General features: G+C 48.7%; 3 protein-coding genes across 11 annotated transcripts in view; 2 read left to right on the plus strand and 1 right to left on the minus strand.

Annotated features, from left to right (window-relative positions):
- LOC138748421 (transient receptor potential cation channel subfamily M member 4-like) overlaps nucleotides 1-8,439 on the plus strand; it is a 73,276-nt gene extending 64,837 nt beyond the window's left edge. The window contains exons 26-27 of one of the 2 annotated variants that reach the window (XM_069908614.1): nucleotides 6,962-7,006; nucleotides 7,090-8,439. In XM_069908614.1, the coding sequence (XP_069764715.1) occupies nucleotides 6,962-7,006; nucleotides 7,090-7,139 (95 nt within the window). In that variant the 3' untranslated portion in view covers nucleotides 7,140-8,439. Of the gene's footprint in view, nucleotides 1-6,961 lie in introns of both variants that reach the window. The other variant, XM_069908613.1, reaches the window with a different exon arrangement.
- On the plus strand, nucleotides 1-23,792 carry LOC138748422 (ras-related and estrogen-regulated growth inhibitor-like). Of its 4 annotated transcripts, none has more exons than XM_069908617.1 (5): nucleotides 1-277; nucleotides 8,428-8,570; nucleotides 19,902-19,958; nucleotides 20,900-20,973; nucleotides 22,459-23,792. In XM_069908617.1, the coding sequence occupies exons 2-5, from the start codon at nucleotides 8,438-8,440 to the stop codon at nucleotides 22,921-22,923; spliced, it is 729 nt and encodes a 242-aa protein (XP_069764718.1). In that variant the 5' UTR covers nucleotides 1-277; nucleotides 8,428-8,437; the 3' UTR covers nucleotides 22,924-23,792. The 4 variants fall into 4 exon arrangements, with proteins under 4 accessions (XP_069764718.1, XP_069764719.1, XP_069764720.1 ...); XM_069908618.1 differs by lacking the exon at nucleotides 1-277 and adding an exon at nucleotides 463-538; XM_069908619.1 differs by lacking the exon at nucleotides 1-277 and adding an exon at nucleotides 723-793.
- Nucleotides 23,793-24,784: 992 nt separating this feature from the next.
- The window catches only part of LOC138748905 (transportin-3-like), a 62,691-nt gene continuing 59,563 nt past the window's right edge, over nucleotides 24,785-27,912 (minus strand). For 4 of the 5 annotated variants that reach the window (XM_069909823.1, XM_069909820.1, XM_069909821.1 and 1 more), the window contains one exon: nucleotides 24,785-26,914. The gene's annotated coding sequence lies outside the window, so the exon portion shown is untranslated. The remainder of the gene's footprint in view (nucleotides 26,915-27,912) is intronic. The other variant, XM_069909822.1, reaches the window with a different exon arrangement.

The raw sequence follows: 27,912 nt of genomic DNA on the forward strand, positions 1-27,912 counted from the left end.
TCGATAGATGGAGGTTCTGGTCTACACCCTTGGCCATTGCATGATGGGGTGATCAGGACAGCTCACTGAAGGTGTTCACCCCTGAAAACTGCAAGCCATTATTCACATCACTTCCTGTTCCTGTTCTGCTGTCACAATACAGAATTCTCCACAATTCTCTTCTCATAACGTGTGCTTACAATTCCCTGCGGCATGTGCCATCCTTCCCTGAGAGAATTCCCGCACTGTTGAGGGACACGTTCTCATTTGGGACAAACACAAGCCCATTCAAGAGAAGGTGAGAGTGTCCGCCCCTTGCAGTCCTGCATCCCCCTTCCCCTCCACCAGCTCACCTCAGCCCCGTGTTCGGAAGTGGGGAGGGGGCAGGGACCTGCAGAATGGCAGAGATCCTCTTCAAGACCATCTGGCAGTTGGACGAATTGAGCCAACTCCAGAACAGAAGCAGGGAGCAAAGCAGGTGCAGAGGAGACATGCCCCAAGCCAGCATCGCCCACAAGAGGATGAGGCTATTGACCAAGAAGTCCGTCTCCTTCCACGGGTAAGAAAAGAACTTTAATAGTTTATTTTGATCATTTAAAGATGAGCATCTCTGGCGGTTATTGACTAAAGGGATCTTGACTCCTCTGATTCTCCCAGAAGGCTTCAGGTGAAGTAGATTCAGACACCAAGGTCAAAGAGCAACACAGGGGCACAGTGAATAGAGCCTCACTGCCAGAGAGCCAGGCTCATTTCCAACCTCAGGTGCTGTCTCTGTGGAGTTTGCATGTTCTCGAATCCAATATCCATTCTGAAGGTGAGTTTTCCTTTTATTGGGAAATTTGGAGGAGGACGATTCACTGGGACTGGGTCCTTTCCCACAGCACAGTGTGCCCTCTCTCAGGGTCAGAGACAGATAGTGTGGGCCGAGAATTGCCCGTCACCATGCCCCTCCCTCATCTCTGCAGCAAGATCAGCCCGAGACTGTGGGCTACGAGTCGATAAACAGCTGATGCAAAGGGAAGACTCATCAAGGCCTGGTTCTGCGCACTAAATATATGGAGCATGTGTCCACGTGAGGATAAGATCCAGGTGGGGTTCAAACCCCACATTGTCTGTAAGGAGTTTGTATGCTCTCCCTGAGTCTGTGTGGGTTTTCACCGGGGGCTCCAGTTTCCTCCCTCCCTATAAAAACGCACTGGGGGGTGTAAGTCCATTGGGAGTAATTGAGCAGTAAGGGCTCGTTACCATGCTGTATGTCTAAATTTTTTTAAAAATTTAAAATGTAAAGTTCTGTCATCTTCCTAAAAGATGAATTTTTTTTAAAAAAGCACGAGACAACAAAGATTTTGCTTCCTGAACATCTTTGGGTTGTAGTTTATGGATTTTGTGCTGGTGATCTCGAAAAATCACTTTTAAATTTTCATAACACTACTTATTTTTAAAGATAAAACCTATTTTTGTAATTTCCTGTCATATTTTAAGTCATCTTCAAGCATATACAGCCATGAAGTGCAATGTGTGTCATTGAAAATACATTTTCTGCATTTGCACTTGGACGTCTTCCCTGCTGATCTCGGTGCCGTCAGTGACGGACACGTGAAAGGTTTCACCGGGACATTGTGACCATGGAAAAGCGGTATCAGGGCAACTGGAATCTGTCAACGCCGGCCGACTATTGTTGGACATTGACATGAGAGGCATCAGATGCTGAGTACAGACAAAAATCAGCGGCAAAATATTTTTAGGTCACTTGAACGAATTTGATGTGTCACCATCATAACACGATTAAACAGGCTAAATACAATAAAAGTTAATTTAAAGTTTCTCCAAATTCTACATGATACAGCAAATCTGAAATTATCTTTGTGTTCAGTTTGAAGTTGTCTATCATAATCCCCAATTTTTTTTCAGGGAGCAAACCTTTCAAAAAAATTTGTTGTCCAGTGTATTTAAAGGTGCTGAAAATCTGAGATAAAGGAAGAAAATACAGGAAAGACTCAGCAGGTCTGGCAGCATCTGTGGAAGGAGATCATAGTTCGAAGGCCTACCATGCAACAGATATGTCAGCAGGAAATGGATGCTGCCTGACCTGCCAAGGATTTCCGGCATTTTCCGCAGTTTCCTCCGTGACTCCCTCGTCCGCTCATCCTATTACTCTCCCCCTTGGCACCTTCCCCTGTGGCCGCAGGAAGCATCACACTTGCACCTGCACCTTCTCCTTTCACTCGTCTCACTTTATTCAAATCAGAGGAGTAGCCACGGGTTCCTGCATGGGCCCCCGCTACACTTGTCTGTTTCTGGGCTTTGTGGACCAATCCATGCTTGCCTTCACAGGCAAGGCCCCTCAACTCTTCCTCTGATATATAGACGACTACATCAGGGCTGCCTCATGCACCCGCGATGACCTTGTCAACTTCATTCACTTCGCGGCCAACTTCCACCCTGATCTCAAACTCACCTGGTCCATCTCCGAAAACACTCTCCCTTTCCTGGATCTCTCTGTCTCCATCTCGGGAGACCAGCTTTCCATCGACATATACTACAAACCTTCCAACTCCCACAACTACCTGGACTACACTTCCTCACATCCCATCCCCTGCAAGAATTCCATCCCCTTTTCTCAACTTCTCTGTCTCCGCTGCATCTGTTCCCAAGTTGCGACCTTCCTGTCCAGATCTTCCGAAGTGTCTGCCTTCTTCCGCAGATGTGGATTCCCCAACTCAGCCCTCAACCGCATCTCCTCCATTTCCCGCACATCTGCCCCAGCTCCCTTTGCCCAGACACAACAAACAACCCTCCTTATCCCTCACCTACCACCCCACCAGCTTCCACATCCAACACATTATTCTCCGGAATTTCAGGCACTTACTACTGGATCCCACACCAGGCACATTTTCCCAACTCTCCTCTCTGCCTTCCATAGGGACCATTCATTCATGCACTCATCTCTCCCTACCATTTACACCCCCGGCTCCCACAGGAGGTGCCACACTTATGCTTACACCTCCTCCCTCACCACAGTCCAGGGCCCCAAACAGGCCTTTCAAGTGAAGCAGAATTTCAAGATTGATTGATTTACTCCATCCAGTACTCCCTTTGTGGCTCTCTCTACACCGGAGAGATTGGGCGCAGCTTAGGAGATTGCTTCGATTTTCTGTCTGGGCATCTCCAGCCAGATGGCATTAGCATCGACCTCCAGTTTCTGCTAACCTCTCCTCTCTCCCCCTCTTCCCTCCTCCTTTCTCTTCCAGCTCTCCTCCCTTCCCTTGATCTCTCCTGTCCCCTCCCTCCCTTCTCCACCCATCACCTCCTGCCTTTGTTACTACACCTACACCCCCCAGCTCTTTTGTTCGGATGCCTGCCAACACTTTCCCAGACCATGATGAAGGGCTCAAGCCTGAAATGTTGGTTATGTACCTTTACCTTCGCTCTATGACCTATACTGTTTGACGCACTGAGTTTCTGCAGTGTTGTGTTTTTACTTCAATCAATGTGTCTACAGATTTTCATGTTTTACGGATTTTTCATGGTTAATTCAGCTTCTCAGATTATTCGACCCTGAACTTTTCTCCATTGTAATGGTCCACAAGATGTGTGTCTGGGGATTAGAACAGAAAATATTCCCCAAAATACCGGTCCTGCTTTTTATCTCCCCAGGACTGAGTACAATAAGTCCGTTGACGATACTCACCTCTCCTGTCCTGAACTGAGACATTCTGCCACCTCGACTAACATGTCAGCCTTCAATCTATCCCGCGATACGGATCCCACTGACACTGGGGATTGTCGGGACTTCGGGAAGCTCCCGATTCCGCCTGCAGGGAAAGAGGGCCAGGATGCGCTGTGGACAAGTGGGTAACTCTATGACCCCTTAGTAAGTTCTCATGGACAAGGCACAAAAGCAGGAAGCTCAGCAGTGCCAGACCTGGCCTGCACTCCTACATCAATGGGAGCAACAACTTCAGTAGCCCAGGGGTTCGCAACCTTTTCCTTTTCCACTCACATACCCCTTTAAGTAATCCCTGTGCCATCAGTGCTCTGTAATTGCGAAGGGATGGTTTAAGGTGGGAAGGGAAGGTTGAGAATCACTGCTCTACACCAGATTGTTACTGAAATATTTTGCTTGAGAAAAGTTGTCATTGGCCCATTTCCTTTGGAGTTCTGAAACCAGACACATAACGAGTCAATTAGGGACGATCAAAACAGCAGTTTTCAAACTTTTTCAAGAGGAGTAGAATACAAGAGCAGGGATGTGATGTTGAGGCTTTATTAGCCACTGGTGAGACCAGTTTTGGGCTCTTCATTAAAGAAAGGACGTGCTGACGTTGGAAAGGGTTCAGGGGAGGTTCACATGGATGATTCCTTGAATGAAAGGGTTACAATACAAGGAGCATTTGACAGGTCTTGGCCTGTGCTCGTTGGAAATTAGGAGAATGAGGTGGTGGAGGGGGGGAAATCTCATTGAAACATTGCAAATGTTGAAAGGTATGAACAGATTAGGTGTAGAAAAGTTGTTTCCCATGGTGGGAGAGGGCACAACTTCAGGATTAAGGGGTGTCCACTTCAAACAGAGGAATTTCTTCAGCCAGAGGGTGATGAACCTGTGGAATTTGCCGGTTGTGAATACCAGGTCATTGGGTTTATTTAAAGTAGAGGTTGACAGATTCTTGATTAACCAGGGCATCAAAGGTTATGGGGAGAAGGCCGGGCCATGGGCCGGGCGAGGAAATGGAGCAGCTCATGATTAAATGGTGCAGCAGACTCAGTGGGCTGAATGGCCTATTTCTGTTCCTCTGCCTTATGGATCCTCCCTCGGTAATGATTGCTGACAATGGCGTCACCCCTCCCTGGACTCAGGAGATACAACTCAACTTGTGCCAGAAATCAAACGGCAACATGCAGTGGTGGGACAGCCCAGAGAGGAGATCGGAAGACGGGAATGCTGCACAGAAGGTTGGGAGGCAGATTGGGCCAGGTAGCCCACTGATATAAAAACACACAGTCAATGAGCAAACTTAGGAAGGTGCAACAGCCCGGCAGCTCCATGGGGAAAGTGTAAAAGGTGACGTCACATCAGGTGGATAACATCAGATAAGCCTGAGACAGCAGGGAGAGAAGGGTGTGTCCAGAAGATGGTAAAAACACAGAGATACCCGAGAAACCCAGCCGGTCTCACCGTGTCTATACGACGCAAGGGTACATAACCGATGTCTGGAGCCTGAACCCTTTGTCAAGCTATGGCCTCCAGGGGACAGGGCAGAGAGACAGGAGATCGTATTAAGCAAGACTGCAGGAAATACGTTGGGCAGTGGGTGGGACCATGCGGGGGAGTGCGTGTGTTTTGCCGCGTGTGCCAGTGAGTGTTGGGTGAGGCCTGTGTTTTGGGGAAAGGAAGGATTCTTGAAATTCCTATTTCTCCAGTAGGCCTACGTCAGAAACCTATTTTGTCCACTAGAGATGGCGTCTGACTGGGGACTTGGGAACAAGGATTAATTTGGGCTGATGTCCCGACATTGCAGGGGCTCCATTTGGGCTTCAGGCCCGGCTACTGAGACAGCCCAGACTCATTTCTGGGCCTATATTTCCAGGCTTTGTCGAGAGCCTGGCATGGAAACCTCACACTCTACCCATGGATCAGGGTGGGACCCTGAATGCTCTCCCTAGCGTATGAATACGGAGAAATATTGTGAACTCCTCTGATAGATGTTCTGAATATAGAAATGCTGTATTCCCGATTACCTGGCTCTGCTCCACTCTGTCCTGTGACTGTACTTGTGGGCCCTTCCTCTTTTCCTCTTATATAAAGCCTCCATTGCCCTGACCCTTCCCCAGAAAGCCCAGGTCATGGCACAGGATGAGGTCCCTGCCCATTGTGAATAAAAGACTGTGGATCAGTGACTTTCGAGTTATTTACTGTGCGCCAATAGATATGTCAGAACAGTCACACCGAGAAACAATTGCAGGCCTCCTTGACGCAAGGGAGACAAATCAATCCATAAACTGATAGGTCACAACAGCAGAGAAACAGGCCTTTCTAGCCAGTGCTGAACTAATATTCTGCCCAGTCCCACTGATCTGCACCCAGTCCATACCCCTCCCATCCATGGACCTGCCCAAATTCTTCTTAAATGTTAAAATTGATCCCGCATTCACCACTTCATCTCGTTCCACACTCCACCGCTCTCTGTGTGAAGAAATTCCCTCTAAACGCTTCCCCTTTCAGCCTTAATCCATGTCCTCTGGTTTGTATCTCATCTACTCTCAGTGGAAAAAGCTGACCTACATTTACACTGTCTGTCCCCCTCATCATTTTAAATACCTTGATCAAATCTCCCCTCATTCTTCTGCGCTCCAGAGAATAAAGTCCGAACCTGTTTAACCTTTCCCTGTAACTCAGTTCCTGAAGTCTAGGCAACGTCCTAGTAAATCTTCTCTGCGCTCTTTCTATCTTATTGATATAATTCATGCAGTTATGTGACCAAAACGGCACATGTTTCAAATTTGCCCTCATCCATGTCTCATACAACTTTACCATAACATCCCAACTCCTGTACTCAATACTTTGATTTAGGAAGGCCAATGTGCCAAAAGCTCTTTTTAACAATCCTGTCTTTACAACATGGTCCACTTAAAGATGGAGCAGAGGTGAGGGAGTGAACAATCTCCTCATCACAGTCCATAGGAACCTAAAATCCAGTTCCAAAGCAGAGCTATCAGAATCTTGGGGCTGATCTCTGTGGTGTGCTGTTAGCCAGAATCAGACACACACAAGGTAAAGACTGTACAACAGGCTTTAATCCACAAAGACTTCCACAGAGCCAGGCTGGCTGTAGCTGCAGCAACTCTGTGTGAGGCCTCAGGAGGCCAGCGCAGGCTTTTATCCCAGAGGGTGATTGATACCTGACCGTGTGGGGCTTGATCCCTTCAGGCCGACTGATTGACAGCCGACCAGGTGTTGACCTGTCCCCTTACTCTCCTGCAGGTACAGAGGTTGCCCCCTGCAGTAGACCGGCGTACACTCCTGCAGGTACCACCACAATCTCTGCTCCAGCCTTTGCTCTGGAAGAGGTTTTTCTGCGACTGATCATCTGTGTCCATGTTTACACACAGCGGGTGCCTGGGGAGCACGGACAGCAGTTGTCAAAGCAAATCTACCCTGAAGCAAGATGACCTGAAGACCCTGGGTCAGCTCAGCAACAAGTTCGAAGCCCTCAACCTGCAATGGGAACGGACACAGCGGGAGCACGGACACGCCACCCAGATGCTGCAGGACTTGACAGCAGAGATCGCCCACATTGCCCACACATGAGCACACCCCCCCACCTCCCCAATTATTCCTCCACGAGTTACTATGCCTTCAGCTGCCAAGATCTTAAACTCTGGAATTCTCTCTCCGCCTTTCCCTCCTCTCCTATAATCCAAGTATAATGGTGGCTGGAGGGAATTTTAGGGGAGATGTCAGAGGTAGGGTTTATTTTACGCAGAGGGAGGTGGGTGCCAGGAATGCATTCCTGAGAGTGGTGGCACGACCGGGACATTTAAAACAACAGGTTCGTGGCGCCCCCTGGTGGGACCCAGTGAGGGTTATGTCATCGTAGGTGACGTGTGAGAGTTTAGACTCAGTGGTTCTCAACCTTCCTCTTTCCGCTCACATCCTACTTTAAGTAATCCCTGTGCCATCAGTGTTCTGTGATTAGTAAGGGATTACTTAAGGTGGGATGTGGGTGGAAAGGGAAGGTTGAGAACCACTGCTCTAGACCCAATTGTTACTGAAATATTTGTCTTGAGAAAATGGTCATTGGCCCATTTCCTTTGGAGTTGTGAAACCATGCACATAACGAGTCAATGAGGGACAATTACAACAGTGGTTTTCAAACATTTTCTATTCACCCATGTCCCACCTTAGGCAATCCCTTACTAATCACAGAGCAGCTATGGCATGTGGTATGTGAGTGGAAAGAAAAGGGTTGAGAATCACTGGGTTAGACTCTGCCCAGCAGTGGAGGTACAGGCAGTCCCCAGGTTACGAACGATTCTGTCCATAAGCTGAATTTTATGTAAGGTGGAACAGGTACTTATGGTTCTTATTTAGTGTTCATGAGGTAACATTATTTATTGGGGAACAGCCCGTTCATCAGTACAAATTGTTGGTAACCCGGACATTCATAACCTGGGGACTGTCTGTACCTCATCCAGAGCCCAGGTGGGATTAAATTACTCCCCAGGAGACCCTCCATCCCCACCATACACTGCCAGGTGAAGTTCATCCAGATAAGTGCAGAGAGGTGTACTGCCCACAGTGAGTAAATGGTCTGTCGATGCCTCCTTTACCTGCTGACAGTCACAGCAAGCAGGCAACTCACCCTCGGTATTCCCTGCCTCTCCCACCACCCGGGTCATCTCCCCGGGGCTCAAAACTCATCCTTGTTTTCATCCTCCTGACCTCAGGTGAAAGAAGATGTTCTCGGCATTTGATCCGATCCAGCAGAACACCCACAACCTGAGCCCACATCAAGACGTTGATCGAAAACATCCGGGAGCTTCTAGAGAGGAGAAAAAAGTCAATGGCATTCTGAGGCAGAACACCCGAGGTCAGTCAATGCAAATCCTCTGCTGACAATCACAGTACTTGTCCTGTTATTCTTTGATTCCGGCAGATCCATCTACCTCCCTCATCAAGGAGTTTTACAGCACAGAAACAGGCCCTTCAGCCCATCGAGTTTGTACAGTCCATCAACCTCCTATTTAAATTTAAAATTTTGATCTACAGCACGGTAACAGACCCATTTGGCCCACCAGCTGCCCAATTAAATCCAATTGACCTACAACCCTTGGTACGTTTTGAACGGTAGGAGTAAATGAGAGCACCCATGGGAAACATCATCCAAGACACAGGGAGAAGGTACAAACTCCTCACAGCCAGTGTGGTTTTGATCCCCAGTTGCTGGTGCGGAAACAGCGTTGCGTTAACTGCGCCACCATCACATCAACTACCCCCAGACTCACCGAAACACAAGAGGTGGACAATGTACAACAGTCAATTACTCCACTGCCCACACATCTTTGGGATGTGGGAGGAGGCCAGAGATCCTTGGGGTCGGGGAAAAGAAACCCACAGGAGAATGTGCAAACTCCATACAGACAGCGCCCGAGGTCCCTGGAGCTGTGGGGCAGTGGCTCCACATGTTGCTCCAGCCCAAATTGAGAGGCCTTGTGTTTACCATCACCAGAGCCTGTCCATCCGCTCTGGACCTGACCAGCTAGCTTGCTTACAAGGGTGACCACACATGATGGTGGACAATGTAGGGTTGGCTCTGTCTTGCCCAAGGAGTGGCACAGAAGCTGAACCATCTCAAGCTCCGCAGTCTAGGAGGGGTGTACCTGGGTGGCCTTCTGGTGAGATCCAGTCAAGCCTAATGCAGTTTGTTCCCATCACCTCCTGAGCCACAGTCCTGTCTCCTGAGCTATAATCTGTACCAACACAGCCCTGACCCAATGTCTTTCTCTCTCTCTATGTGAGAGAGTGTGTGTGTGTGTGTGTGTGTGTGTGTGTGTGTGTGAGAATGTGACAGAGAATGTGAGAGTGATAGAGAGAGACAGTCAGAGAGGTGTACAAATATCCCCCAAAAAGAGGGACTGAGAAACACTAGTCAGTGTACAGATAAAACCTCCACCCTAGAGAAAGGGGCCGGGAGACACAAGTCAGTGTACAGATAATCCCCCACCCCCAGAGAGAGGGGCCGAGAGACACTAGTCAGTGTACAGATAATCCCCCACCCCCAGAGGGAGGGGCTGAGAGACACGAGTCAGTGTACAGATAATCCCCCACCCCCAGAGAGGGGCTGAGAGACACTAGTCAGTGTACAGATAATCCCCCACCCCCAGAGAGAGGGGCCGAGAGACACTAGTCAGTGTACAGATAATCCCCCACCCCTAGAGGGAGGGGCCGAGAGACACTAGTCAGTGTTCAGACAATCGCCCACCCTCAGAGAGAGGGACAAAGAAACCATTCAGTGTACAGATAACTCCACCCCCCTCCCACCAGAGAGACAGAGTGGGACTGGCACTTGGTAGTCTACTGATATTTCCCTCCCCCCTCCCCGAGAGAGAGGGACAGAGAGACACTGGTCACTATACAGATATCCCCCTGAAAGAGAGGGATGGAGAGACACCGGTCAGTGTACAGGCCCTGAGAGAGAGAGGCAGGTTTGTGGAGGCACCGGTCAGTGTACAGGCCCTGAGAGAGAGAGGCAGGTTTGTGGAGATACCGGTCAGTGTACAGGCCCTGAGAGAGAGAGGCAGGTTTGTGGAGATACCGGTCAGTGTACAGGCCCTGAGAGAGAGAGGCAGGTTTGTGGAGATACCGGTCAGTGTACAGGCCCTGAGAGGGAGAGGCAGGTTTGTGGAGATACCGGTCAGTGTACAGGCCCTGAGAGAGAGAGGCAGGTTTGTGGAGATACCGGTCAGTGTACATGCCCTGAGAGAGAGAGGCATGTTTGTGGAGATACCGGTCAGTGTACAGGCCCTGAGAGAGAGAGGCAGGTTTGTGGAGATACCGCTCAGTGTACAGGCCCTGAGTGAGAGAGGCAGGTTATTGGAGATACCGGTCAGTGAACAGGCCCTGAAAGAGAGAGGCAAGTTTGTGGAGATACCGGTCAGTGTACAGGCCCTGAGAGAGGGAGGCAGGTTTGTGGAGATACCGGTCAGTGTACAGGCCCTGAGAGAGAGAGGCAGGTTTGTGGAGATACCGCTCAGTGTACAGGCCCTGAGTGAGAGAGGCAGGTTATTGGAGATACCGGTCAGTGAACAGGCCCTGAAAGAGAGAGGCAAGTTTGTGGAGATACCGGTCAGTGTACAGGCCCTGAGAGAGGGAGGCAGGTTTGTGGAGATACCGGTCAGTGTACAGGCCCTGAGAGAGGGAGGCATGTTTGTGGAGATACCGGTCAGTGTCAATGCCCTGAGAGAGAGAGGCAGGTTTGTGGAGATACCGGTCAGTGTACAGTCGCTGAGAGAGGGAGGCAGGTTTGTGGAGATACCGGTCAGTGTACAGGCCCTGAGAGAGGGAGGCATGTTTGTGGAGATACCGGTCAGTGTCAATGCCCTGAGAGAGAGAGGCAGGTTTGTGGAGATACCGGTCAGTGTACAGTCGCTGAGAGAGGGAGGCAGGTTTGTGGAGATACCGGTCAGTGTACAGGCCCTGAGAGAGAGAGGCAGGTTTGTGGAGATACCGGTCAGTGTACAGGCCCTGAGTGAGAGAGGCAGGTTATTGGAGATACCAGTCAGTGAACAGGCCCTGAGAGAGAGAGGCAGGTTTGTGGAGATACCGGTGAGTGTACAGGCCCTGAGAGAGGGAGGCATGTTTGTGGAGACACCGGTGAGTGTACAATGATCTAATGCAAGCCCAGAGTGGGCTTCAGGCACCAAGTCGACTGGGGTAGAACTGTCGAGGATCTCAAACGTACCCTGACAGGAGGTTTTGCTGATTTGTGTGCTTTTGCTGACAGTGCCGATGACTGAAGCTCGGTCGAGGAAGAATGGCTGCAGCTCCTCGTGGCCCAGGCTGCGTTGCCCCTGGTTCAGAGAATCCGCAGCTGTCACCGCACCTTGGTCTGCAGCAACTGAAATGGGAAAAGCAAACAACTAGATCCCGACCTGGCGATGGCCTCCCACATTAAAGTGTAAATGAAGCAGTTTCCATCTCCGTGTCATTCTCTGGCTGGGGGAGGCAGCAGGAGCTCTGGGCATGAATCCACAGACCCCTTTTACACAGCGATCCCATTTAATTGGCAAGTGAGCGACCCATGTTTAAAGCCAGCTTGGGTCGTTCACACTGAACCAAGAAAAGCCGGGTCAGTGCGACCTTTTACATAGGGACCCGGCATCCCGGTGCAAAAGGAGGCGGGACCCTCAGTGTTAGTGTCAGCGCCCCGGGAAGGCGGGTAAGCCTTTCACAGGAGCCGACGCATTTCACATCAGCTCTGATGCTACCTAACTTGGCGGGGAAGTTCCGGGATGAAAATGATGGGCCATCCTGCATTCATGGTTTTCACACAGGTAAGTGAAGCGGTTAAAAAGGCAGTTAATTCCTATCTTTTAAGGACAGTGGAAAAGGGCCAAGTGAACCAGGGTGGGGGAACCTCTCCTTTGCTTCTCTGTGACTGTTAGGGGTGCCAGGCAATTTCTGCTGATGGCAAATCTTTCTCTGCCTCATGGCAGACTAATGTCAATTTCATGTAAGATTATGGCAGTAAAACACTAAAGTCTGCAGACATCATGGTTGAAGTAAAAACACAAGGCTTGAGAAACCCAGCTGGTCAAACAGTGTCCTTTATATAGCAACGGTAAAGATACAGAACTGATGTTTCGGGCTTGAACATCAAGGAATGAGCAAAATGCTGGGCATTCTCCAACCAGATAATGTTAACTTTGACTTCTCCATTTTCTGCATCTGGCCGCTCTCCAAACCGATAGCATTAATACCGACCTTTGGTTTCTGCCCCCTATCTCCCCCTCTTTCCCATCCCTCTGTCCCCTTTCCTCCAGCACCCCACCCCCTCCCCCCTCCATTCACAGAGCCGCCCCCTCTCCCCGTTCACTGTTTTTTCCCCCAGAGGCCAGTGAATTTGTGGAATTTGCTGCCCATTGAAGCAGTGGCGGCGACTTCAGTAAATATATTTCAGACCAGGTTGGGTAGATTTTTACTTAGTCAGGGAATTAAGGGATGTGGGGAAAAGGCAGATTAGTGGAGATGAGCCTGTTATCAGATTAACCGCGGCAGACCAGGCTCGATGGGTTGGATGGCCAACTCCTGCTCCTATTTCTTATGCTGAGCGTTTCCTGCTTTTATTTATTTGTCCATCTCCTGGGTAATCTTCACAATAAAATGTCAGGCAAAATAAATGGCAGTACTCCGCAGGTTAACTCCGCAGGTTAATCCTTAATCCCTTCAGGCTCCAGGACATTCTGGGATGCCTTCCAGACAACTTTCCAGTTGAACTGCCTTCTGGACTTTATTACAAGCTGTTTCCCCACCACCCCACTGCAACAGCGCTCCAGGCCATTCAGCCCATCCATTCAATACTCCATGGAAGATCGATTCAGCTGTTGGCACTCTCCCACTTCCTCTCTGAAGGATTTCTGGAAAATTCCACACCCAGAATTACATTGGACAACAAAGATTTTGCTTCCTGAACACCTTTGGGTGTATTTTATGGATTTCAGGCTTATCACGAAAATCACCTTAAAAATTTCCTATCAATTTCTTTTTAAAGATATAATCTAATTTGTGAATTTTAAGCCTAATTCAAGTATGAAGTGTAACATGTCCATTCACTGACCCACACCCTCCACACCCCCCCCCACCCCACGGTTTCCTGCTGTGCCTTCCCTCCCTTATCCACCTATGACCTCCTGCCTTTGGGACCACGCTCCCCCCCCTCACCATTTTGTTCGGACGCCTGCCCACATTTTTCTCATCACTTGTTGATGGGCTCGAGCCTGAAACCTCGGTCCTGTATCTTTATCTTTGGTCCATAAAGGAAGGACGTTGTTGGACCTGCTGAGTTTCTTCAACGTTTCGTTTTTTAAAAAAAATATAACTAAATAAGTGAGCAGCGAGTGCACACAAGACCCTTCCCCAGCTGAAAAAGTGATGTCTCAATGCAAATCTTCCAGCATTTTACACGGCCCCACTGGCATCACTAGGTGCAGGGGTGGGGTGGGGGGTGTAGACCGCATTGGGTGACACCATCAGAGAGGGGTGACACCAAAACTTTTCTGCAGTGTCTCTCAAACGTTTTGTAAGTATTAAAAATAAAAATATCCCCATCGTCTATGGTAACAATAAAAAATATTTTTGGCAAGCCCAGCGGACACTATCAATGCCCCTATGAGGCTAAAACTCGTTTACTTTTTGAACCTTCAAATGGGCTCCGGTCAGAGCCACCGTTATTCCCCCGACGCCGCCTCGAATCCCGTGGTTTCATCAGCAAGCGCTGTTGTTTTTGTTGCTGCTGGTGTTTTAGCTCCAACATCGTGGTCATTTGTGAACCTTAAGTTTTTTTTAAGAGAATGAAGTAGTAATTAGAGGAAGATAAACTACATTTTGGCTAAAGGTGCAATTTTAATTTTGCAAGTTGTTGAGCTCACGGGAATTACGATTTCTGAGTAACATGAGCCCAAAAACCATTACTCTGTATGGTCTGGTACAGGAGGAGGTCCATGGGGGTGGGGGAAACCAACCCCTAGAGACGCCCCTAAGCAGGAGGCATCAACTTGCGTCATTGTACAATTAGAGTGGGACAGACAGTCCGAGGAGTTCAGTGCCAACTGGTCGGGTCGCGGACCAGCCCGACACGCTGGAGCTGTGCGATAGGCGCAGCTCCATCCGCAGGGCAGCGTCGCCCGGGGCTCGGGCAATGGGAACATGATGTCCAACGCCCAGAGGCTGCCCCGGGCTCGTAGGAGGACGCTGCGGGTGGCGGTGCTGGGGCAAGGGGCCGTGGGGAAAACGGGTGAGTGGCGATCGCATGCGACCGGCCGGAGGGGAAGGGGTGGGGGTTTGGGGAAGAGGTCGGTTCAGCCCGCTGCTCACCGTACACGGCGGGATGGGGAGGCAGGGCTTGAACCAGAACGCCCAGGGCTCAATGGAGCTGGGAAAGGGGACGTTTTCGGTCGTAGGGAAGGAGCTGCCACAGCACACGTGTGGGTGAGGAACCCTCGCTTGGTCCCCTAGAGAGTGTGGGTGAGGGACCCTCGCTTGGTTCCCCAGAGTGTGGATGAGGGACCCTCGCTTGGTCCCCCAGAGAGTGTGGTTGAGGGACCCTCGCTTGGTCCTCCAGAGAGTGTGGATGAGGGAGTCTCGCTTGGTTCCCCAGAGTGTGGATGAGGGACCCTCGCTTGGTCCCCCAGAGAGTGTGGGTGAGGGACCCTCGCTTGGTTCCCCAGAGTGTGGATGAGGGACCCTCGCTTGGTCCCCCAGAGAGTGTGGTTGAGGGACCCTCGCTTGGTCCTCCAGAGAGTGTGGATGAGGGACCCTCGCTTGGTTCCCCAGAGAGTGTGGATGAGGGACCCTCGCTTGGTCCCCCAGAGAGTGTGGGTGAGGGACCCTCGCTTGGTCCTCCAGAGAGTGTGGATGAGGGAGTCTCGGTCCCCCAGAGAGTGTAGATGAGGGACCCTCGCTTGGTCCCCCAGAGAGTGTGGGTGAGGGAGTCTCGGTCCCCCAGAGTGTGGAGAGTGTGGGTGAGGGAGTCTCAGTCCCCCAGAGTGTGGAGAGTGTGGGTGAGGGAATCTCGGTCCCCCAGAGAGTGTGGGTGAGGGAGTCTCGGTCCCCCAGAGAATGTAGGTGAGGGACCCTCACTTGGTCCCCCAGAGATTGTGGGTGAGGGACCCTTGCTTGGTCCCCCAGAGATTGTGGGTGAGGGACCCTTGCTTGGTCCCCCAGAGAATGTAGGTGAGGGACCCTCGCTTGGTCCCCCAGAGATTGTGGGTGAGGGACCCTCGCTTGGTCCCCCAGAGTGTGCAGGTGCTTGGGTGAATCCCCTGTAAGTGGGGATGGCTCACTGTGACTTCCCCATCCCTCAGCTCAGCAGTGGAGTGGGATCAACAACTTCAAATTCCTGGGTGTCAGCGACCTGTCCTGGAGCCTCTGTGCTGAGATGATCACAAAGAAGGCTTGCCAGCAGCTAGACTTTGTGAGGTGTTTGAGATGGTTCGGTACGCCACCAAAGACTCTCAAAAACTTCATTCTGGTTGGTCGCATCACTGTCTGGTACGGAGGCGCCAACTCTCAGGACAAGAATAAACTCCAGAGGCTTGTTTACTCAGCCTGTGACATCACTGGCACCAGACTTCACTCCATCAAGGACTTCGTAAAGAGGCGGTGTTTTAAAGCAACCTCTATCCTCAAAGACCCACCCCCCCCCCCCCCCCCCCACCCAGGCCAAGCCCTCTTCACTCTGCTACCATCAGGACCCCGAAGACGAGCTCTCAGCAGCACAAGGGCAGCTTCTTCCCCTTTGCCATCAGATTCCTGAATAATCAATGAACCAAAGACACTGCCTGACTTTAATTTTTTTCTGCACTGTTTTTATTTATTTTGTAAGGTACTTTATATAAATGCTTGCCCTGTGATGCCACTGCAAAACGATGAATTTCTGGAAACGTTCTCAAATTCTGGAGATAGCCCGGGGTGGGGCGACACCATGAATTTCTGCACTGGGTGACACTAATGGTGCCACTGGGTTCCTGAACCTCCTTCCTGATGGGAGCAGAGTGAAGAGGGCATGGCCTGGGTGCTGGGGGTCCTTGAGGATTGAGGCTGTTTTCTTAACACACTGCCTCTTGTAGACGTCCTCGATGGAATGAAGACCGATGTCGCTGGCCGAGTTCACAACCCTCTGCAGCCTTTTCCAGTTAATTTTTTTTACGCGACATGTAACTGTTTGTTCAGCAAGGAAAAGGAGCGCGTAGAGAGCCTACTCAAACTGGGATGTGCCACTGCCACGTGCTGAGAAACTAAACATTTCTTGCTCAGAAATATTTTCTGGTGCATTTCCTCTCCCAGGAGATTCACAATTGGCTGATTTGTTTGCCTTAATCTCTTCACCCTGTTCATTTTCTGAAGAGAATATTAAAGTCTGGTTAACACACAGATATACAGGTAAAAAAAAAATCACAACTCTAGAGAAACTCAGCAGGTCAAACCAAGTACTTTATGTAGCAAAGATAGATGCAGAACCGACGTTTCGGGCTTGAGCCCTTCATCAAGGTCTGTGCAAAATGTAGGCAGGCGTCCGAACAACTCACTATTTCGTTTGGACGACTGCCTACAAAGCTGCCACCCCCACACACCGTTTTGTACAGGTGGTGGGGGGGGGGGGGAGGGGGGAAAGAGCACAAGAGAAAACAGGGGAACAGCTCTGTGAATGGAAGAGGAAGGGAGGGAGAGCAAGGAGAGAGGGATTGGAAAAGGGAAAATGGGGAATATTCTACCGACATTTTGCTCATATCTCGAAATGTTGGTTGTGTATCTTTGTTGACCTACTGGGTTTTACCAGCTTTGCGTTTTCTCTCAGTGCTACAGGATAGGTTGGGGGTACAATAAAGCTCCCTCTACACTGATCGTACCTTGATGAAGGACTCCGGTCCGATACATTGGTTGTGTATCTTTGTTGTATAAAGGACACTGTTTTACCTGCTGGGTTTCTCCACCATTGTTTTTTTACTTCAATCACGGGGTCTACAGACTTTCATGATTTATTCCTGCTCTCACTGAGATGCCAGGTTCAAACCAACTGTCGCAGCTGCTAATGGGAAGGATTAATGGGAGTGGAAATAGGAACTCGACCGTCGTGAGGTTTTGTTTTGGTTTCTGGGTTACTAAAGGAGTGAGATACCTCAGACCTCAGAGTCTGTGCCAACCATCAGATCCATCCCGCACTAATCCCACGTCATTCTTCAACTCTCCCGCCTTCCCCCATTGGCTCCCTCCAGATTCTGCCACTCGCACAAGGGGCACGTCCCAGCAGCCAAGTTACTTATCAACCTGCGTCCCTGAGATGGGGAGAAGGTGGAACTTCTGGGGATAGTGCCATGGGTTAAGGGTGAATGATTTAACATAAACACAGCACAATTCAGGCCCTTCAGCCCACAAAGTTGTGCCAAAAATGTCCCTACCGTAGAAATTACTAGGCCAATGGTTCTTAACCCTTTTCTTTCCACCCACATACCACTAAGTAATCCCTGTGCCATCGATGCTCTGTGATTAGTAAGGGATTGCTTAAGGTGGGATGTGAGTGGAAAGAAAAAGTTTGAGAACCACTGTTTTAATCATCCTTAATTGACTCGTCATGTGCACGGTTTCAGAACTCCAAAGGAAATGAGCCAATGACAATTTTTCTCAAGCCAAATGTGTCAGTAACAATTGGGTCTAGAGCAGTGATTCTCAACCTTCCCCTCACATCCCACCTTAAACAATCCCTTACTAATCAGAGCACCGACAGCATAGGGATTACTTAAAGTGGGATGTGAGTGGAAAGAAAAATGTTGAGAACCCCTGGTCTGGCTTTCCCATAGCCCTTTTATTATTCTCAGCTCCATGTACTTATCCAAAAGTCTCTTGAAGGACCCTATTGTATCTGCTTCCACTCCCATTGCCGGCAACCTTTTCACCCACCCACCCACCACTCTCTGCGTAAAAAACATCTCTGTACCTACCCCCCAACTCCTTAAACCCGTGTCGTCTTGTCGCCACCAGCCCGGGAGGGGTGGTGGGGGGAGCCTCTGACTATCTACACGATCAATGCCTCTTGTCATCTTAAACACCTCTATCGGGCCACTTCTCATCCTCCATTACTCCAAGGAGAAGAGGCCAAGTTCACTCAACCAGTTTTCATAAGGCCTGCTCCCTAAACCAGGCAACATCCAACGTTAGGGGAACGTCTTCACGCGGTGGAACGAGCTGCCAGTGGAAGTGGCGGATTGTGGGTTCAGTCTTGAGACAATTGGATGGATGCACGGCTGGGAGGGGGTGGGAGAGGGTTATCATCTGGAGGTGGGTTGATGGAAGTGCGATGCAGACAAAATGGGCTGAAGGGCCTCTTTCTAGGCTGTAGTCTTCTATCGTTCTAGAGTTTAAAGGCTGAGAGAGAGAATCTGAGGAAGCAAGGATGAAATCATCAGAACCAGGTAACTGTAGTAGGTAGCCCAGGGGGAGGTGAAAGCAAGAATTAACGCACCAAAATGGTTGAGGAACACAGTATCCACAAAAATCAAAGAGAGATTGGCAACGATTTGGAGTTTCACTCTCTTAAAGCAAGAATTAAAACTTTTCAGTTGATTTTTAAAACATCAGCAGTAAAATATCAGCCAATAAAACTGCTGGAAATCTGAAAAAGTAGAAATGCTGGGAATAGCCATGCAGGCCAGGCAGTATCTGTGGAGGTGAACAGGCCAGAGACCCTCCAGGAAGCAGAATTAAACCCATATGCTGTACTCAGATGGATGGTTTGGTTCATTAGTGTTTGAGAGCTAGCTATTTCCACTGGACCAGGGCACATTGGGCTGTGTTACTGAATGCTACAGCATTTTATGTCGCTGCATTTAGCAAGGATTGTTGAAAAAAAATTGTAATTTTGGGGTTAAATGTGAGATTAAATACTTGCGCCAGTGGAAGAGAGAAATAAACCAATAGTCTGAAACACATGTGGGCCATCGGGTAGGTTGGGGAGGGGCATCTATTCCTATGCAATGGGTAGAGTTGTTTGGTCACCACACCCCAGGACGACTCCACTGGTCAGAAACACACAAAAATGAATACTCCCTTGCCCAGGTCAACTCGTTAGTTGGTCTCACACACACACACACACACACATATAGTGATTTACTGTCCATCCCTGTGACAACTCATTGATAAGTGTGACTGACACCCACTCCTCCTCCCAGGCCCTCTCTTTCTCCAAATACTCACAAAAATGCTTCATTGGCAAGCCTGCTCTCATCTGGCGTGGTCCTGGAGTCAAGACACTTTTGTTACAAGCTACATCACTTCAGTTTAAAGTCTTAATGAACCTGGGCACAGCTGAATGGACCAGCTTCACAGAAAGTTTTAAAACTGTGAATGGATTTAATGGAGCAGACAGAAGTGTTTCTAGTGTTGATAAACTCATTACACAATCCAGGAGGTGCATCTTTACTGCAATTTGCTGACACGTGAAGTGGCCAAGACGGTAGGTGCATTTAATGAGACCTGAATGGGCACAAGGCAGAGGAACTGAAGGAGGTGGTGAAGACCTGGAGGCATGGACTCTGGGGACGAATGGATCTGCTTCTGCTGGTTCCAAGTCTCCATCGTGCCAGGAGAGGACGGGGAAGGCCACGCCAACATCGTCGCCAGTTTCTGACCTAATTCTCCTCTCTTCCAGCAATCACAGTTCGCTTCATCACGAAGAGATTTATCGGGGAGTACGATCCAACTCTGGGTGAGTGCACTCGCTCTGGGATCTAGCAACCCCCCCCCAGATGGGTTGAGAGGTCATTCAGTGCCAGATAGGATGGGCCTACTGGGAAAGTGGCAGAGGGGTGGACACTTGTCCATAGCACAAGAGGTTCTGGAACGCAACGCCCCCTTGTTCATGTGTGAGAGGCAGGTGGCTGTAATATCTCATACTAGATCCAACAGTCCATGAACAGTGAATACTGTTGCCCAACACTTGAATCAACTGATACAAGTCCGTTTAAGGACTGGATGGTTTGACAATTTACATTATAACCTTTGTAAAACAAGCTGCAGAGAGAACAGACAGACAAGCCCTTCAGGCCACCAAGTCCATTCTGACCCATTTACACATCCTGCATTTATTTCTTAATTTGCCCTAGATTCATATCACCCCCTCCAAGATTCTCCCACTAACTGGAGGGAGTTTTACAGTGCCCAGCTAACCCACACATCTTTGGGACGTGGGAGGATATGCGAACTCTCAGAGGAAACCCATGAGGTCAGGGGGAGAATGGGGTGGCACGGTTAGCGCGACACCTTTACAGCGCCAGCGATTGGGACCAGGGTTCGAACCCTGCGCTGTCTGTAAGGAGTTTGTACATTCTCCCCGTGTCTGTGTGGGTGTTCCCTGGGGGCACCGTTCAAAATGTACTGGGAGTGTAGGTTAATGGCCTGTAACCGTAAGCCCAAGGTCAAGGCCAAACCCAACATTGTACCACCAGCTGAACTAGCATCTCAAGGCCCATGACAGGAGCTCTGCAAGGAATATCAGGATAAGTGATCACAGATCACCAGGAAGAGGTTTCAACCAGAAGGGAGATTGAGGGAGAGAATTTGGTGCTGAGTGTGCAGGGGTCAAAAGGTGAAGCTTTAAGATGTGAACAGGCCAAGTTGGTGTAAATCAGTGTTCCTCCTTGTTCACAGAAACCATCTACAGACATGTGTCCACAGTGGATGGGGAGTGCGTGCAGTTTGAAATCCTTGATACTGCCGGACAGGTAATAGCACGAGGTGAGGGCACGCTAACGGTTATGACCAGGGTTAACACTCCACACTAATTTGCCCCTACAAGTCTCTCCATCTCCCACAGTCACCCTTTACTCCTCATGTCCACAGCCTACCTTAAATAACATCCAGACTCTGCTTCCACTACTCTTTGAGGAAGAGAGTTCCACAGCTGAGTGGTGATTAAGGCAGAATCCGCCTACAGAATCAACCTGCTTTTCCACAGCACCTCCCAGTGAATCTTGGAATATTCCAAACCTCTTCCAGCAAGTTTGAGCATTGTCAGTGTTTTACAGAAGCAGCCAATTGCTTAAAGAACCCTCCACAACAGGTTTTTCAAAAGGTTTGCTTCCTGAAACAAAAAAGGGAATTATGATAGACAACTCTAAACTGAATCCAAAAATAATTTCGGATTAGCTGTATCACATAGGAAGTTGGAGAAACATTAAATTAACTTTTACTGAATTTAGCCTGTTTAATTGCATAAGGATGTCAACACATTGCCTTCGTTCAACTGACCTAAAAATGTTTTGCCGCTGATTTTCGCTTGGACTCAGCATCTGATGCCTCTTGGGTTAGTGTTCAATATTGACGGATTCCAGTTGCCCTGATCGCGCTTTTCAATCGTCTTAATGTCTTGGTGAAACCTTTCACCGTGTTCGTCACCGGCTGCACCAGGATTAGCTGGGAAGAGGTCCAAGTGCGAAGGCAGAAAATAAATTTTCAATAACATGTTGCACTTAAAATATGACAGGACATCATAAAAATAGGTTCTATCTTAAAACAAAATGCATGATAGGAAAGATTTAAGGTGATTTTTGTGATCAGCAGCCCCAAATCCATACAATACACCCAAGAATTCAGAAAGCAAAATCTTTGCTGTCCAGTGTAATGGCCAGGGCTCACTAAGATGCCCTGAAATCCATCTCTACCTCAGAAAATGAGCACCAGTTTGTTGACATTCACAATGTTCAGATGCACCAAAGTTCTTTCTTACATGTGATACACCAACTCCAATGGTATTAATTAAGTCCACACAATAGGCCCTGAAACAGAAAAATATAAAAAGGATAGATAAATATTCTCAGTACAAAGTCTCAATAGTTCAGACAGAATCTCTTGGTGGTTCTAGACTATATGTTCAGGTTCAAGAGCCTGATAGCTGTTGGAACACAAGCGTTCTTCAACCTAGAGGTGCTGGTCATCAGGTTTTTGTGCCTTCTGTAGAAACGTTGTGACCAGGGTGATGGGTGACCTTTATGATGTGAGGTGACACTTTGCGCTGACGGCTTTAGTGGTGGGGAGGTGGATGCCGGTGATGGGCTTGCCAAGATTGGCTACTTTCTGCATTCCTCGGTGCTCGAGTTTCCAAACTGGGCCGTAGACCCATAGAAGTTAAATGGTATGCTAAAGAGAGGTGGGGGGGGGGGGGGGGGGGGGGGCTTTGTGCCAACAATAACAATCTTTTCTTTGCAAAGGAAGAGAACACAATGTTGATTGAGGAAAAGATCAAGTGGGCCGAAGGTTTCATCATCGTGTATTCGGTGACGGATCGCTGCAGCTTCGATGAGGTCCTCCGGCTACGCTTCTTGATCAGCCACATCCACTCCAACTCAAAGCGGAACCACGGAGACATGCCGCCCCCGGTGGTGATAGTCGGCAACAAAAAGGACCTCCAGTACGACCGGATGGTGACCACCGAAGAAGGCAGTGGCATTGGCCAGGCTCTGAGCTGCCCGTTCTTCGAGGTTTCCGCCAGGGACTGCTATGAAGAAACCGTGGCCGTCTTCAGCCTGCTTTACCGGGAGGTGGCAGGTAGTGGAGCTCTGTCTGCCTTCCGGCGCAAAGTATCCTCCAAACTGATGGACAAGATCCCCAGGATCCCCTCAACCACCACAAGCCTGTCCTCGCGGAGTTTCAGCCTGAGCTCTCTGAAGGATTAACCGAGGGATCATTCTGTTCCCCATTACTCTCCTGCCTTCAACCAAAAACCTTTAAGGCTCCACCTCACAATCTACAGCAGCAGCTCGTCAGAGACTTCACCGTCACATACCAGATGATCAGAGAGATCAGAGTATTTTTGATTTACGTATAGACTTGCAGCACGGTAACAGGCCCTATCAGCCCACACCGGCCAAATACCGCAATTAACCTTCAACCCTGGCATGTTTTGGAGGGTGGGAGGAAACCGAAGCAAACCCACACGGTACAAACTCCTTACAGGCAGGGCCGGATTCGACCTGGGTCGTGGGCACTATAATAAAACCACTATGCCAAGACCACCAAAACCATAGTCTTCAAGGACCTGCATCGGAACTGAAACGTTGACCTGACTATCTCCAGTATATTTTACTTCCATTTTATGGACAGAGTAGATAGGTTGTTTCCCATGGTGGGAGAGTCTAGGTCAAGAGGGCACAGCTTCAGAATTGAAGGGCATCTGCTTGGAAGAATTTCTTTAACCAGAGGGTGGCGAATCTGTGGAATCTGTTGCTGCAGGCGATTGTGGAGGCCAGGTCATTGGGTGTATTTAAGGTGATTGATAGGTTCTTGATGAATCAGGGCATCAAAGGTCACGGGAGAAGGCTGGGCAGTGGGGCTGAGTGGGAGAATGGATCAGCTCATGATTAAATGGCCAGGGTTCCCACATCTTAATGATCTTCAGCAGCCAAGATATTCTGTTCACGAAACAATAGCCGCTCTGACTAAGTTCTGCCCTCAATGACAGGGCAACAGATTTTGTGTGTGATAACGTTGCCATTAAAATGCCCCTGTATGTATGGATACATAAAAATGTGTTGTTCAAATCCAACCATTGGTTCTTGTGGAGTTGACTATTGAAAAGACCTGCACTCATTTTTTAAAAAAACATTCACCAGCTCACGTGGTAGCCGCAGTGCTTTCTGATATTCAAACTTTGTTCTAATGCATCCAGTTTGTGCTCTGACACCAGGCCATGCTGGTCACTGGCTGAGACGCCCCCTGTTTCAGCTGTTCTCACACACATGGGGCTCTTCATTTATGTGGCCTTTTTCCTCGCTTCTGACTTCTTCCCATCCACAGCCCCTGGTTTCCCCCACAAACTTCACTCTGCCTCCTGCCATACCAATGATTGCACAAAAGGTTTCTTCAGGAACCTAACCGCTTGTGAACTGGGGAGACCTCCAATTTGACTGCAGCCGAGTACACGGAATTTAAATGTTAAATTTAGACATACAGCATGGTAATCAAGCCCTTTTGGCCCATGAGCCCAATTACACCAAATCTACATCCCAAAGATGTTTTTCCATAAAATTCACCCATCCTAGACTCATTGGTCAATCTCTCTCTTATCACTTCCAGGATCAACCCAAAGCCAGTCCATCCTTGCTCAAGTATGGAGATCAGTTACACACAGAGTCACATTTGGGATGGCACTGAGGGCTGCAGAGCACATTAGCCTCCCCCCCCCCCACCTCATGAACCTGCCCCCCACCCACTCCTTCTGCCCTTGCCATCACCCCCACCCCCCGTCGCCCCATCACTGGGAGAGTTTGTCATTCTCATTTTGGTTTTGGAGGATCGGAGATGATTGTTGGGGCCAGAGGGAACTGGAAGTCTGGAATGGTCTTGAAATAATTATGACAAAAATGAGATGGGACACAACCAGAGTTCCAACTGAATGACGAATCAAACTCCAAGGTTAAATGGTCTGAAGTTTCACTTCCCACCAATCTTACACATCAGTTGTCCGGTCAAAGGAACACTGCCCCCCCCACCCCTTTCCCATAACACTGAGAAATAAAATAGCATGGATGCAAGTGACATATTTTCAAAATTTAATATAAAAAGTTCTGTACACTGGCACAGGTCTGTACCACCACTAAACACAGATTCACATCAATTGGACAGCAAGACACGGCTTAAATTAAAGGACAACACAACACACCAAAAACGATTCATTTCTTTTTTGCTTTAAAATTGTTGCAAAACTGAAAAAAATTGTTTTGAATTTAAGCCAGTTCTTTAAAAAAAACTTCAAACCTGTCACCAGCTTCGCAGGTTCTACTCTTTCACAGATTTACCAAGGCCGTGCACATAGCTGCTGATCTCTGCTCACCAATGACATGAACTGGGTCCAACCTGAACAATCATCACTTCTCCTAGTAAAGCCCCTACCACAAACACCCATCCCCCGGTGGGGGGGGGGGGGGGTCACGGCCCCAACTCTCAGGTGGCAGTCATTACTTGGTGTGGCAGCAATGGTGAGTGGCTGGGAACCCAGTGTCACCGTGTCGGTCGCTGCAATGGAAGTAGGGTGCCATTCCCTCGGGCGTCAGTGCCCGAGGTGGCAGTCCCGTCGGTTGCTGACTTCCAACGACGTTCTGGACTTGCGGCAAGATTGGAGGCCTGAACTCTGGTTTGGACAATGGCATCTAGACAACAACAAGCCTGACACTTGCCAAACACTTTATCCATTTGAGTGCCTGCAACAGTAATGCCATTCCTCAGTTTGCACAGGAAATATACCTTCACAGTATTCCAGTCTTCAAACTGAATCGCTGCTGCACCAAACAGAAAACCATCGCTGCGTTCACCCGAAGGTAATTCATTCCAACACCAAGTGTTCGCTCACACCACTGATCTCGAGGCTTAGAATGATGGGCTCTGCTGTTACGATCCTCCCAATACCTGGCATGGCCGATGGTGTTGAGCTGCTTACAAAATAATTTAACAGGTGCCTATTTTCATCCGCTCCCTTTGGATGTTCTGCAGACCTGACAGACAGGAACAATCTCAGTGACAGGTTTTAAAAACAATTACTTTCCATCCTATTGCAGTAGGATGATGTTAGGGAGTGGAGACGGCAGCGCGTTATGGAAATAACCTGAGACAGATGTTTGTCCGTAAAAGCCCACCAAGCTGCACCTGCATCAGGGTGCCGGTTACAGGGAGCAACTTCACTGGGAACTGGACAACGGGAACATACCTGCAATGGTTCAGCCAACACACTTGTGCAAGGTTTCCTTACAGATGTCCTGCAAGCAGCACATAAAAGGGATCAACAAATGCTTTAGATGGTCGAGTTTGGGAGGTGGAATGTAAGCCTCATATTGGAAGCCATTTTAAATTTCTGAATATTGCTTGTGAAACCTCGTGTTTGATGTGTCATCTCAACTGCGCACCACTCCTGCTCGAGAGATCATCAGTCTCAAGTCCTACAGTTTGCTCTATCCCAGGACCTTCTGACTTTAGGAAAGAGAGTGGAGCTAACACTCTCAAGTCATTGCTTTGGTGAGACGAGCGGTGTGCATACTTTGGCCCAAGGGTATAATCAGATGGCACATCTCTGCCTAACTCAAGGTCAGACACTATTTTTGATTTGCTGACTCCCAAACTGTTAACAAAAGCCAATTCAAGGTGACATACTAGTGCTAGTATTTCACATTTGGGGTGTAAAACAAATGGTATTTAAGTTTAAAATACTTTCCCTTTCCTCAACACCATCCTCCCTGTGCAAGGTCAGCAAAGTGTAACAACACATTTGCACCTTGTTTAAAAGCATTAATTCTTGGTGCTTATTTTAAGTGAATGCTGAACAGTTTCAGTAATAACTGCATGCCCCAATAGTGAACAGTCTTTGCCTTGGAAGCGGTTTCAGATGTCAAAATTAAAACGAGGTGCAATGGAACAAACAATTGTTGAATCGACCTGACGGACGACAAACAAGACCCCACTTCTCCTACCCTCTTGCTGCTGAAGCCATGACAGTTGAATCACATCTGCCCTCTAACATGCCCCCCACCCACCCCCACCAGTAGCAAGAAAAGCCCTTCCGAAGTGGAAAATGCACCCTGCTGTTTGTTTTGATCGTTCTGTTTCCAGTTGTTCACCGAACACCAGCGATTTAATCCTCTCATGATGTCCGTGTGCTGGAAAGGAATGTCGTAAAAGCTAGGGATTAAAAACAAGCATGTTAGTATATTTTTTTTCCCCAACCACTTTCGTATCACCCCAGACTTTTAAGCATGCTTTGCAAAGTAGCAGTCTATTTGGCCAGTCCAGTCTATGCTAGAATTTATGCTCCAGTTAGTAGTCTTCTCAACAGTATAGTTCCTCCTTCCTTACCCTGTTTCCTATAAATGTTTACATTCATATAGATATAAATGTAATATAAATATATATTTAAAATTTAACACGATACCAGGCCCTTTCAGCCCACAAGCCCATGCCGTCCAATTACAATGAATTGTCCGACAACCCCAGTACATTTCTGAACAGTGAGAGGAAACCGGTGCAGCCAGGGAAAACTGACACAGACACGGGGAGAACACAAACTCCTTACAGACAGGGCCAGATTTGAACCCCCGTCTCAGTCGCTAGTGCTGCGGTAACCGTCAAGCTAAGCGTTGGTCTATCATTCCACATGGAAGCAAGTTTCACATTCTCACCACAAGTGCAAATTCCTTATTGGCCATTTATTAGTGACCACCATTTATTAATGATCTCTTGAAATGGATTTCTTCACTCTCCTCTTTACTCCTCTCCTGTGGAGGATTTTTCTGCACGATAATTCAAAGAATACCGCACACGGTCACAATGAATTAAGCTGCTATAGATCTCCCGGTCCCAATCCATGGCACAGAGCACTGGCTACTCTACTGACACTGCCCCATCTACGAAAATTCCTGGTCACCAGCAAGAACCAGGCTTCAGATCCTTTCTAGATGCTAGATTACACCAGACTGCTTTCAATGCAAAATCCTGAAGGGAGACACCCAGCTCGTGGTGACTGAGCTTCCTGCAACAAACAAGGACATGGCCATCACAGCATCAAGTCTTCATAAAACCACACGCCAATAAATACTGAAGTCAATGGCATAGTCAGGGATGCTAGTCTCAGAATCCAAAAAATTCAGGAATCTCTGGGACCAATATTAAGGTGTCAAGTT

The sequence above is a fragment of the Narcine bancroftii genome, chromosome 13 (assembly GCF_036971445.1).
Source record: "Narcine bancroftii isolate sNarBan1 chromosome 13, sNarBan1.hap1, whole genome shotgun sequence".
Lineage (NCBI taxonomy): Eukaryota > Metazoa > Chordata > Chondrichthyes > Torpediniformes > Narcinidae > Narcine > Narcine bancroftii.